This window comes from Caenorhabditis briggsae, assembly GCF_000004555.2.
Source record: "Caenorhabditis briggsae complete genome, chrII, whole genome shotgun sequence".
NCBI lineage: Eukaryota > Metazoa > Nematoda > Chromadorea > Rhabditida > Rhabditidae > Caenorhabditis > Caenorhabditis briggsae.
The window spans coordinates 7,186,474-7,199,212 of NC_013486.2; the positions used below are offsets into that span (position 1 = coordinate 7,186,474).

General features: G+C 38.8%; 6 protein-coding genes across 6 annotated transcripts; 2 read left to right on the forward strand and 4 right to left on the reverse strand.

Moving 5' to 3' along the window:
* Window positions 1–102: 102 nt before the first annotated feature.
* Cbr-rab-21 lies at window positions 103–857 on the reverse strand (the record flags this gene model as incomplete). Its single annotated transcript, XM_045242250.1, has 4 exons — window positions 103–215; window positions 264–471; window positions 560–682; window positions 726–857. 4 exons carry the CDS (start codon window positions 855–857, stop codon window positions 103–105), a joined length of 576 nt encoding a protein of 191 aa, XP_045092108.1.
* Window positions 858–1,016: 159 nt separating this feature from the next.
* On the reverse strand, window positions 1,017–2,105 carry Cbr-cyn-11 (the record flags this gene model as incomplete). Its single annotated transcript, XM_002631289.1, has 4 exons — window positions 1,017–1,126; window positions 1,570–1,750; window positions 1,797–1,955; window positions 2,004–2,105. The coding sequence occupies 4 exons, from the start codon at window positions 2,103–2,105 to the stop codon at window positions 1,017–1,019; spliced, it is 552 nt and encodes a 183-aa protein (XP_002631335.1).
* A 547-nt stretch (window positions 2,106–2,652) lies between these two features.
* CBG03160 lies at window positions 2,653–5,986 on the forward strand (the record flags this gene model as incomplete). Its single annotated transcript, XM_002631288.1, has 9 exons — window positions 2,653–2,675; window positions 2,739–2,944; window positions 2,990–3,213; window positions 3,257–3,343; window positions 4,330–4,436; window positions 4,486–4,606; window positions 4,655–4,813; window positions 4,995–5,147; window positions 5,843–5,986. 9 exons carry the CDS (start codon window positions 2,653–2,655, stop codon window positions 5,984–5,986), a joined length of 1,224 nt encoding a protein of 407 aa, XP_002631334.1.
* A 1,616-nt stretch (window positions 5,987–7,602) lies between these two features.
* Window positions 7,603–7,730, reverse strand: CBG25556 (the record flags this gene model as incomplete). Its single annotated transcript, XM_045242251.1, has 2 exons — window positions 7,603–7,674; window positions 7,722–7,730. 2 exons carry the CDS (start codon window positions 7,728–7,730, stop codon window positions 7,603–7,605), a joined length of 81 nt encoding a protein of 26 aa, XP_045098095.1.
* A 475-nt stretch (window positions 7,731–8,205) lies between these two features.
* Window positions 8,206–10,760, forward strand: Cbr-trcs-2 (the record flags this gene model as incomplete). Its single annotated transcript, XM_045242253.1, has 5 exons — window positions 8,206–8,346; window positions 8,398–9,030; window positions 9,074–9,673; window positions 9,723–10,435; window positions 10,484–10,760. 5 exons carry the CDS (start codon window positions 8,206–8,208, stop codon window positions 10,758–10,760), a joined length of 2,364 nt encoding a protein of 787 aa, XP_045092109.1.
* A 645-nt stretch (window positions 10,761–11,405) lies between these two features.
* On the reverse strand, window positions 11,406–12,201 carry CBG03158 (the record flags this gene model as incomplete). The annotated part of the gene is made up of 4 exons (XM_002631286.1): window positions 11,406–11,522; window positions 11,576–11,636; window positions 11,685–11,811; window positions 12,078–12,201. 4 exons carry the CDS (start codon window positions 12,199–12,201, stop codon window positions 11,406–11,408), a joined length of 429 nt encoding a protein of 142 aa, XP_002631332.1.
* Between the last annotated feature and the right edge of the window lie 538 nt (window positions 12,202–12,739).

Consider the following 12,739-nt stretch of genomic DNA (forward strand, 5'->3'; position numbering starts at 1 on the left):
CTGTGCTGAAACGGGCAAAGAAATGGGAACGGGGAAAAATATGACGAAATAGTCGACCAGCGAGGTGAAATATACATTTATGAAACAGTGGGATGTGCATAATCAGCAGCATTTCTTGCGTCTGCTCTCTTCTAAAGGTTCTTCATCGATAAGACGAATCGATCGGTTCGAGAGGGGTGCCTCGGCCGTGGCTGTTCGAGAATGCTGAATCATTTCTGTAATAAGTAAATTTCATATGATTTGAATTCAAACCAGAAACTAACTTTCTGTCAGAGCTGTAAAAGCTTCCGATATCCCTCTATTCTCCTGGGCGGAAGTTTCCATGTACAATGCTCCTTCCGATTCGGCATATGATTCGGCTTCCTGTCGTGATACTTGTCTTTCATCATCCAAATCAATTTTGTTCCCGACAATCAGAATTTCGGCGGTTTTTCCGAGACATGTTTTGATTTCAAGAACCCAGTTTTTCACCTGAAAACTGATGTATATAATTGTTCTTCGAAAACCAGGATACCTTTTTAAAAGACCGTTGTTCAGTGATATCAAAGACCAAAAGCACACCATTGCTGCCACGATAGTATATTGGTCCGAGTGCGTGATACTTCTCCTGTCCAGCTGTGTCCCAAATGTGGAGCTCTGCTTTGCAGTCATCTACTTGGACGGTTTTATTTTGGAAACTAGCCTGGACTACGGAAATTTTAATTCTTTCGATTAAAAGACAATACCTGGATAGTTGACAGATGTCTAGTGCTGAATTTGTTTTCCACAAATCGCAAAACTAGAGATGACTTTCCAACACATCCTTCTCCTAGCAATACCACTTTAAATTTGAATTCTTTTCTCGTGATACTGGACATCAATTCTGAAAATACATAGTTAAAAAACCACCTATTTACAGGGAATCAAAAAATATGAATACAGTTTTTGAAACCGATTTTCTTTCGCATCAATAATTGTGAGAGAATGAAAATAATTTATTGTGGTACAGAGATCAAAATAACAAGAAATCGGTTAGTTTAGAGTTGACCACATTGAACAATCACAATCGGCAGCTTCGGCTTGTTATTAGCTCCAGTTGGGACATTCTCGATCTTTCGCACTGTCAGCATGCCATCGAGTACTCGTCCTGCAAGAAATGATCGGTCATAGGATCTCATAGCGTCATCAACCAGCTTCATCTTGTATAAAAAGGTGATAAATCTTTGGATCGGATTCAGTTGAAAACAAAGCATGATACGTATTCTTGCACTCGTTTTAATATATCTGAATTTCGTTGCAATGCAGACCCTATTACCTATGTTATACGGTTTGAATCCTTACGAGCAGTATAAAACAACTACTTCTTCACCATCTATGTATCACCAACACTATCAGTGAGTATTTGAAAAATGAATTGTGATTAAAACCTAGTTTTAGACAATTGGGATGGAGAACTAACGATGTCGGAGATATATACCACAATCACAACCCCTATTCCTCATTCTTCGTTCTTCAGAAGTCTACGTACCCATAAAATAATGTTTTAAATAATTCAATTCAAATTTTACTTTCGTTAAATAAATTTCTTACCGAATACAACGTGCTTGTTATCCAAGAAATCGGTTTTTGCACATGTGATGAAGAACTGACATCCATTGGTGTCCGATCCAGCGTTGGCCATCGACAGCATTCCAGGTCCCGTATGCTTCAGTTCGAAATTTTCGTCACGAAATTTCGAGCCGTAGATACTCATCAAACCTGTACCATCGCCCTATAAATATTATTCAGTTAACAGATGCGAACAGTCTAGACCATACATTGCAGAAATCGCCTCCTTGAATCATAAAATCCTTGATGACACGATGGAATGTACAATTCTTGTAGCCATTCGGTACGCCATCCTTTTTATACTCGCCGGTGCAAAATTGTCGGAAGTTCTCAGCTGTTCTAGGAGTCACATCAGCAAACAGTTCAATCTGATAAATAATATAAATTCAGAAGTATATTGTTTTCAAAGTACTCACAACAATTGTTCCGATTGGAGCCCCACCTGCTGTTACTTCAAGAAACACGATTGGGTTATCGGGATGACGGAGTTGTTCAGCAAATTTGTCATACTCGGTCATCTACAAATATTTACAAGTGAATATTTACTGCAAATTCATAATAAAAAATTAGAAGGCGAGATATATACGAAAATCTACTAATAATGAAGTTTTAATAGTTTGTTTGACACCAATTATCAGGAAAAAACTTTTTAAGAACTCGAAAAAAAAAGAAATCGGGAAAAAAAGTGACTGAAAGTGTTCAAAAATTGAAATCAAGGCACAAAATTCGTAAACGAAAATGGCAGAAAATGCCAGAAAAAAGCGTGCCGCAGATCTGCGCCTTGAAACTCCGCCCAACCAACCCTGCCGCAGCGACATTTTTTTTGCAGCCGTTGTTCTATGCTAACCTTTTTTAATACTTTCCTCAAAGAAAAATATCTAAAAAATATAGTTTCTTTTAAGTTTAAGATGTAGAAACCAAGTATTTTGTAAGTTTTCTCCAGAGACTATTCCGTTTCAACTGATTTCAAAAACTTATCTTTATCAACATTTGAAATTTCGGTCAGTGCAAATCGTACAAGAGTTGAAATCATGTAAATCAGAATTTTTTTCAGGTATCTTCAGAATGTCTTCCAAAAAAGGAAAATCGTAAGTGTTTGAGAACGTTATTCATCAGTTTAGTAATTCGTATTTACAAAAATGTATTTTCAGATCATCGCATATCACTTACGAAGATGATAACGAGGACCTTATTGATGAGATCAACACTTTTCACAACAAAGATAGAAAAGTTGAGAAAAACGCTCTTCACAGAAAGAAAGTCTTTACTCGTCCTCAAGAAGTGCTAAATGTTGAAGCCGAAGCTTCGGATAGCAGTGAAGACGATGGGTCTGACTTTGATGACGACGATGTTAATGGTAGTACTTTTCAAAGTTGAGTTTAGAACGTATTAATTATTTCAGACATCACTGATAACAAATGGGGAAAGGAGAGAAAGGATTTCTATGGTACTGGATTCGTAGACAAAGATTGGGGAGGAATGCGAGAAGAAGAAATGGAAGATGCTCAACTTGAAGAAGAAGATGCCTTGTCGCGTCAGAAGCTGATCGATAAATCTACAGCTGCTATCGCTGATCTGTTTGATGATGACGAGGAGGATGAAGGAGAACAAGAGGAAACAGTTGAAGTTAGAAATTTTTATGTGAATATTACCCAAAACCATGATTTAGGTTGAGACTGTTCTCGAGTTCAATGAAGAAAACGCTCAACGGAAGAACAAGAAAGTTGTGAAATTATTGCAACAATTCGAAGCTAGGGTGAGTTCTAAATATATTCAACGCTTCTTTTGTTTTCAATTGCATGCATTTTTGTATTTCTTCAGTTAGAGGAAGTAAATGTTCGTTTCGATGTCCCCTAGGTTTCGAGTTTCGAATCGCTTCCTATTTTTCCGTGTTATCAAGAAGTGATTCGTATCGCCGTCAAGGTTAAATTTCCCTGTTCTCTCTTCTCCCGCTTTCACTAACTGTTCTTTTTATTTCTGCTTCTCAGTCGTGATGGCTATGAGATAAGCGGTCTTCGAGTCGCGCAATCGCCACATGATTACGTCAAAAACGGGTTGCCATCTTCACAAGCGAAGATACTGGACGATTTCTTTCAAACGATGATTGTCCTACGGACAAAATACACAATTGAAACGATCGAAATCGTCCACATGAGACTGTTATGAGTGAACATTAAAAAGCGAAAGCAAAGTGCCCTTCTGATGTCTGAGGCATCAGATGTTCAAATAGCTCTTTTATTCGTCTGTTCGCTGCATAGCTTGGATTTTCGTTATCTCGTTTCACTTCGGCGTTATTCATTTCTCACCGGACGACACTGAAAAACTGTAACACCACATAATAGAGTTGCACATCAATTGTTAACTTTGGGCAGATTTATCTCGTTTGCTATGAAAGACATCGACAAATAGTCAAGTTAAGTAACAAAACATTTTCGATATTATCTTAAACGTTTTGTTAGTTGACTTTTTTAAAACCTCTTACAGAAGTCGAGCGAAATTTACTCATAGGAAACGGTCGCGGTCCATTTTCATTGGTCTCTGTCAAATACATTTTTTCCTCCACCTAACTTCACTACTTGATTTTCCTATAAGTTGCTCTGCATTATATAATACAGCTGTTTCCGGAGCTCGTGACTAGTTTCTTTTTTCGCCTGATAACGCTGCCCATTCTTGTTATCTGCTCTCCCCTTTCTCTCCTCTTCTCAGCAGAGAAATCGTTATTTTTCTATCATTGATTTTCAGAAACGAATCTTCCAACTCGTTGTAAAACCACTTGAGAATGTGATTAAGCAGATTCCAAAATGCGCACTCCGATCACAGTTGGTGTATGTCGCCCAAACATATGCTTCGTAAGTCTTCCTGTCTGTTTTCTGTCTTCCAATTATGGCTTTCGTTCAGGTATCTTATGAACACTGCGTTCATGTTGAATTTACGAGCCGAACAGTTTGCGAAGGAGAAACTTGAAGATCCTCTTGTCGACATTCATCCTGTCACTGAGGCCCTGAAACGACTCGAAAAGGTATTTACGCATATTCTCTTCACCTATCCAAATTCTTCTCCTTTTCAGAAAATAGTCGAATGCGAAGATTTTCTGCACACCAATTCGGATCATCTGGATGAGCTTAAGAAATGGGCAGCTTCTGAGCCGGAAAATATGGAAGAATTGATTGCCAAGGTCGGAGATGTGCAGCTGACTAAGAAAACGTTTGGAGCGGTTATGAACGAAGTAAGTGAATTACTTTCTTTTGCTTCTAGCAATAACATGTCTTTCCCAGAAAAAAAAGTTCCTCCCCATTCCGTTAAAAACAAAGGAACTGTTCTTTATCTGATACTCAAGATATGTGCCAACTACCTTCATACTTTTCGAGAGATTGTATTTTTGAACAAACTAAACTGTTGGCCTTCAGAATCGTATCGATGCTGTTTCAACGGACGTTGCCTCTACTCATCCTTCATTCACTCCAATGGATGCTGATGAGAAACGCAAAGCAAATGACAAAATCTCCAAAAATAGGGAATATGCTGAACGCCGAGGAAAGAAGAAGGCAAAAACTAGCAAGGTAAGTTATTTTTCTTCCTATGTTATGTCTGGCGATATTTTTAGAATAGGTATAAAATTAGTTTATGCTTGAACATCTTCATGATCCGGAATATAGAGTATTCCTTTGTAATGGATGTTTTCTCATTTCTCAATCAAAATGTTCTACAACTTGTTTTCACACACTATAATCAATACCCAAAATATCACTAGAGCGTTGGTGTCCCTATCGCAACCAGTAATTGGCTCACGATATCTCTAACTTGTTTATTCGACCGAGTCTCTCAAGTTTTCCATCTTCCGAGCTGCCTCGGAAATTTAGTAAAAAAGACAACCACTGATATCGCTGCATGATATTAGCTTTCAATCAATTCCTGAACGTCGTATTGCTGGCTTTTCATTCATTTTCGTAATTTTCGAGAAACAGAACTGCTTGTTAATTATATCTAAATTTAAATATTTCCGAAAAGAACAAAGTTATAAGATTTTCATGCACTAATGAGATTTTAGTTTTTTTCTAAAACTTATTGGGGTGGAAAAAGTTAGAAGCTAGTTCAACACATTATGACACCCAATCACGAGTATTCCGTATGACCTTTTACTGATTATCAGCTTTAATATAATACTCAATAACGAATTCTTAGTTTCTTCATTCCCCTCTTTTATCATTATCGCCTACGCTTACTCATCTTCATTGAAAAAATGTTCTACTTTCAGACGAAAAATCGCCGCAAGGTACACGCCATCGAGAAGCGTGTCAAATCACAAATCGGAAACGTTCGACGCGAAACTCAGAAGTATTCCGGAGAAGCCAGCGGAATTCGTGCTTCAACAATCAAATCAACCAAACTCATTGCATAAGAAGTGAGTTCAATATCTCTCTTTAATATACTCGTTCAAACTCGAGATTCCGGTATGCGTCTTACATTCTCATTACTCTTCACCGCACTAATTAGCTCTCTTCCCGTCTTCTTTTTCATAATATACCGAGCTCGGCGCAAACGCTCTTCTAGTGTTGAGCATATAATAAAAGGGCGTTTTCGAATTACCCACCAAAAATGCACTTTTACGGTACCTCACATGATCTCAATTAATCTTATTGGGATCTGCTCTGTACTGGTTTGCTCTCTGTTCTGTTCATCAAAAGAAGACACCATTTTCAATGCACTCCCCTCTTCTTTTCGACCCATGCAATATGTCCGCGAGGTCTGGCACCGCCAGGGGTTGTGTCCTATTTTTTATGCGTGTCCTTCGCTTCGAACGAATTGAGCCTCGGCCACCTGCTACTTTCCTTTTTAGTCCATCTGACCTTCACCAGACTGGTACATTTTCCTGGCTGTTCTACTAAAATTTCGGGCTCGTAGATTTAATGTCTTCTCATAATAATCGGCGGTGAGAACGATTATAACATTTTATTAGTTTTTTTTTTGCGAATTTTACCTATAGAGTAAATGCGATTTCAAATTCTTTCCGGGCATACAGTTGAAAAAAGTCTATGAAATCCCTATTGCTAACAGTCAGTTTTCAAGATTTGGTGTTTAGCCATTTCAATTCAAGCTGATTCCTCTTAAAAATTGAGCTGTCAGCGTCAGGAAGTGCATAATATTGTAAGCGCTTATGATTTTCTTCTGCTCTTGAAATGACTCATTTTTTCTCAGCTTCTCTGTTTTTATCGTTCTTTCAAAAATCCACACTTGAGGGAATGAGAATAGCAGAGAATGTCTAACCCCTATAACACAAATTGATAAGCAGTCGTTTTTGGTTTCAAGTTCTATACCCTACTGTCACCTGCTATTTCGCCCACACTTTGTATATTTCAGCCACCAAGTTTCCCTAGAGCAATCTAATATGAACATTAATCAGTTTCTAGTAACTAATCATGAGTATAGACATGAATAATGTGGAACCTTTTTTCAATCACTTTTTTTGGTCTCCTTGAAATATGTCTAGTGACTAGTTTCGATTTTTTTCTCGTATCATGCCAAAGAAAAGTAAACCGATCAATTACAACTTCTGATATCAGTGATATCAACAGTGAAAGAACACTTCTACTTTCATCATAAGTTGAGAAAAAGTTTTCCCGCATGCCCTCTGCCCAACACCTTATCAACCATCGATTTTCAGGTTTCCACATCTTCATAGTCAACTGCACCTGGGTATCAACTACTCATATTCAAACGTTTTTTTGTTTCAGTTATTTGTTATCCATTTTTTAAATCGTTGTTGTTGTTCGTTCTCGTTTCTTGTTGATTTTTTGTTCTTATGATTTCTCCCTCTGAATGGAATAAGACTTATTTTTCATTTTTCATTTATCAATGCTCTTTCTATCGGTCTGAACCCCGAATTATATATCTGAAATTGTTTTTCGTTTTATTACTATTTTACTTCTTTTTTTGGTGTTCATTATCTCGCGGTTGTTATTTGCCGTTCGTCGTTATCACATGGTTACTCTTTTTGTTCGAATCTGTTCATTTCCCCTAAGACTTGATTGTCTTGGCAACAATCCACTTCGGCCATCCCCTTGCCTCACACAGCTCCGTGCTCCGCCCCTGCTTCATATCTGTGTCAGTCGTTTTCTCATTCTAGTCGTTCCCACTTTCTGCATCTCCCAATTTCCTTCCACAAGGTATCGTTGAATTATAAACCCAAACCTATAATTTTCGAGCAAACATCGTCAATTTTTCGAGCATGAGCGAAATGGTTTGTGAGGCTATAATTCTTAGTTAAGCTTCACCTGCTCTTAGTTTTTGAAAACTGCCCATTCTGCCAGCTTCCATTTTTCCGTTGACTTAGGAATTTCCAGCTGTCTGTTTCCATGACAGTATTCGTGGAGCCTTCGACTTCTAATCATCTTTTATTTTCAAACCTTATTATATACGATGTATTGTTGACTGACGGTTTCCACAGCTGCCTAGCTCAACAATTTTCTTTTATCATACGTCGCATTGCCATCTACTTTTTCTTCGACTTCCCATCGCTTTTCAATAATGTTTCTATCTCCTCACCGTGTTCCCATCTCGCATTCTTCGTTCTTATCAATCAATACATATATTTTCAGAATCACATTCAATAGTTGAAGAATGGCGAAGATTTTAGGAGAAGGACATGTTCGGAAGACCGGTAGAGCTTGTGTGATCTTGGAAAAAAGTAAAAATGTATTAGTTGATTTACCTGAAAGTGCTTTTCGATTGAATTATGATAAGAAATGGTATGAGCCTGAGGTGAGTAAAGTGTTTCATGTTCCAATCAACTAAAACTATAAACACTTTTAGCATGGTGATCATCTTATCTTCTCTGCTCAACTTCAAAATGGTAGATACTCGGCTGTGACGGCTATTAGACAATGTGATCTTCTTCAAACATATGGAAGTCTTTCTTATTTTGATGATCAATTAAAGTTTGGACATGTTTCGATTCAAGGAAGGACGGCTAAAGTTTTTGTTCCATTTTCTACTCGAACTACGAACGGAGCGTGTTGGTACGGACAAGGTGCATACATCGACAAACCATATCTTATCCACATGTTCCGACAAGAAGAATCTCATGGGTGTAAATATGTTGCTTGGGCTATTTTTGACGATAACCGGAAAACTGCCAATGCTCCTGCTCAATCAGAATCAACAAATGTGTCTCATATGAAAAAACTGGGAACAACGAACGCAGTTCAGCGGCAATCGGATCATCAATCAGTGGAATTTGTGAAATCTCAAACCGGTGTTATCTACGACGTATCTGATAACTTTGTCGTTTCGGTGACTTCTCCAACATGTCAGAACGTTGAATTTGCACCTGCTCTTTTTGAATCATGGATGAGACCTGGAAGATTTATGACCTTTGATGGACGTCGAGTTTCTGATGTGAAAACATCGAAATTGATGGGTAGCAACCCTGAAGACATGGGATCGGTAATGTAGCAAACAGTTTCCCTCTTGAATTTTTTGTTTTCAGATTTACCCAATAAGAAAATTGGCTCCCTTGACTATTACCATCAGTGCTGTGTTCAACAAAGTCTCTCACGGAAAAGCTGGTTGGGCATGGAACGACCATGTTGGTCGTATATATGTACCATGGAATTGTACAGATCGCCACATGTCAGCTTCCAAGCCCCTTCCATTCACACCTGTGCATTTGGAAATCGCCTACAATGGAAAACATGATGACATCCCATGGGTTGCATCTTCTGCTGCTCTTTGTGAAGAACTTGAGTTCGATCAGGTTATCGACGAAAACGCTCGCATGCTTAGAACGGAAGACAACTGGAAGATTGCTTCAATTGTCGACGGCCCGGACAATCCGAGCATATTCTTGCAAAAGTTGGACGAGTCTGGCAAGAAGAAATGTGCTTTCGCCAAAGTGATCGATTTGAACAGCGGAAACATTCCACCAACTGGAACCCTCGTTCGAATTACGTACTACGCTCAGGAGCGTCATGGAAGGCATGCTTTTCGATGTGTCCTTGTCACATCAATGGATAAAGTGGAGCGCTTTCCCAAAGTTCATTTGGTTCATAACGGAATCGGAGTCAAGCACTTCCCAATGTTGTATGAGGTAAACAGAGATAATTTTTCGTATTGGGACGAATTTTAAATATTTCTAGCAACCGATTCCCAAAAAACAGAAGGTTACTGAGTCAGCTCCTCGTATTCAAGCAGCTCCACCACCGCCGAAAAACTGCTGGAACATGAAGAATCTTGGAGCACCTGCAGTGCAGCCATCTGCACGAGACTTTCCGACCGTTGACGGATCGGAGATTGAGGAGAAGGAGAATATTCCTACCCAATCGATGGAGTCACTTCGGATTAATTCAGATGAATCTATTCCCGCTGTTGTGTCAAAGTCGGTAATCGAACCACCACCAGGTCTGGAAGCGCTACCACGATATTCTGCTCATCCGGCTAATGCCTTAACACTCGAAGAGCTCGAAGCTTCCCAGGTGTCTGCAGCTGCTTTACCACCGCGTCCCAGCTACGGTCTTCGTATGAGTATGGGTTCAATGTGGAGTGGAACACCAGCGGAATCGAAACCAGAAGAGCTAACTACATTTTTCCCACAGGAAACATTTGTTAATACCACCTTAGGACAGTTTAGTTCCGCGTTCACACCATCGGGAGATAACTTCTTCACAGAGCTGGCTACTGTTTCACAGCCGTCCACTTCAAGTGCAGTAAATTCGAATCCAATCAGTGATCTGCGTAACACACAATCCGAGGCGTCTTCCCCTGGATTGAAATCCGACATAAATGAGCAGTCAGAAGAGCAAGGAAACTGTTGGTCGGCATTTGACAACAACACGTTCGGTGGATCATTCTCGTATGTTGTTGTAGATTAATCAACAACATCAAAATACACATTTTTCAGGTTCGGATTTCCACACGTTGACCTTCCTATCTATCAGAGCATGATTCCAAAATCTCAAGAGCTTCTGAAGATCACACCAACAGCCGAAACCGATGCAGATGCTGCACCATCGACAACAGACACTAACGCCGACTCGTGCACTTGTGGAAACGAACAATTGATTTGGGACCTGTGGGAGAATCCTCGCTTCGTAGCTGCTTTTTCTGCCAGTGATCCGGAAACGTACAGGCGCGTGGAGGCGAGACGTCACACGTTCAGTTCTGTTCACCGCCATTAATCGTCATTATTGTTCATAGATTCCTCCTAATAACCATTATTTCTTTCTAAACCCATTTTTAATTTCTCGTTCTTTTATATTTCATCGAAAGCAACATTCCTGTCCGAACCATTGCTTTCGTTTATCGTTTATGTTTTGTTTCTTTTTTAGATTGGCGTGGGCCGCCGTTGAATTCGTTCATAAAATGCCCCTTACGATTGCTCGTCTTCTCTCCCTGTTCTCATGACACCCTATCAGTCCCCTCCGCCCAGTTCTCATGACATTCGACAAATTTCTCGAGTCGCCCCCAGTGCTTCTCCCGCTGAGATACTCACATCACCTGTTCTATTTCTTTCCATCATGTAACACTTTGTAATACCTTGATTGCAGTCTGACTTATTTATCCCTGACTTTGTAGACTCTAATAATTGGACAGTTCAAACACCCCAATACACATCTTTCTTTTCTCCCCTTTTTATCCTAACAACATCATCAAATAGTCTTGATCGCCATCACCCGCTTTCAAAGTGTTTGGTTTGACTTTTTGGAGATAATCAAATGAACATTTTATTTTTCTCTTTATGATCGTTTCTATATTATTAGAATTTCGTCGCTTATTGTGAAAGACTGAGAATGTGTACGAGAAATTGAGATGACGAGAAAACATTATAACCGTAAGAGTAGAGGAAAAGCAAACATTGAAAAGAGGTTGAAGAAGTAGGGAGAAGAGTTGCAGAAGTCAGAATCTCGGCAGTAACAGTTGATAGTATCCACTCCAAGAACCTGGAAATACAAAAGATATGAAACAGATTATTTCAATGGAGCTCTCCGCTCACCTCTTCTTCTTTGCAGTAAGTTCTCATTTTGAGATGTGGCTCATAAACACTGCTGGATATCCTGAAACTCGAATTTATACATCTCATTTAGCTGTTTTCTGAAACTCACGTTAGATTCTCGCAACCTTTGCTCACATAGTGATTATTCACAAGCGACTTGACACAAATATCACCGTAACAGAGTCCTGTTGAACAGTCGTGCGGTTGATTGCATTGATGGCAACGCAGTTTCATTACTGGAAACAATACAATAAGATACCGTAAACCTTGTATTAGAAGGGCCCCTCACTTTTAACTTTGAGCCAATTTTTCTCGGTTCCTGTCAGAGATATAGAAAAGTTGTCAACTGATAAATTGTTTATCATAATATCACCAACATTTTTCAGTTGACCGATTTTTGATTGCATGCATAGGAATTGAGATAATAGAGCTCAAACTAGACTGTGTGAGACCCTTCTAATACAGGTTTTAGGGTAGATGAGTTAGAATTCATGAATATTACCATTTTCAATATGATATCCGACAGCTTGCCGGCTGCGACTGGATTCGTAGTTTTTGTAGGCGTCACCAAGAGAGATGAGGAATAGAAGAAATAGGGAAAAGAGATGGCTCGTCGACTGCCTCATCACATTTCAGTCTCTCACCTGGAATAAATTATTAGGTGTGAAGTGGGGATTGAAAGATTAAGGAGAGGAAAAGGAAAGGATGAGGATTTTTATTTCAAATTAGCTTAATAAATTGTATGAAATTGTATAATGAAAACACCCTACAAAACTTTGAGCTTATCTTTCTCGCTTCCTGTTGAAGACGTCGAGAAGTGATAAACTAACAAAATGTTTAGCATAATTTCGCATATATTTTGTCTTCTGACTACTTTTTGATATCTTAGATGTGAGATAAATTGGCTCAAAGATAAAGTGGCTCAAAGTTAAAAGCTAGGGGTTGTGTTCTATAAGAGTTTTTACAGTATTTCTGCTTTTCAATTTTCTTACTATTAGAATATTGGTTGAAAACTTAAATAGTGTGCCTTTATTACTTTATTTTTTGGAAATTAAATTTTTTTAATTTATTGAAAATTTTTGAATTCATGTCTTCATGAGTCTTCAAAAGATTTTAAATAGTTTCGTTGGACGAAGATCCCACAACTACCGTACCCTAAAATTA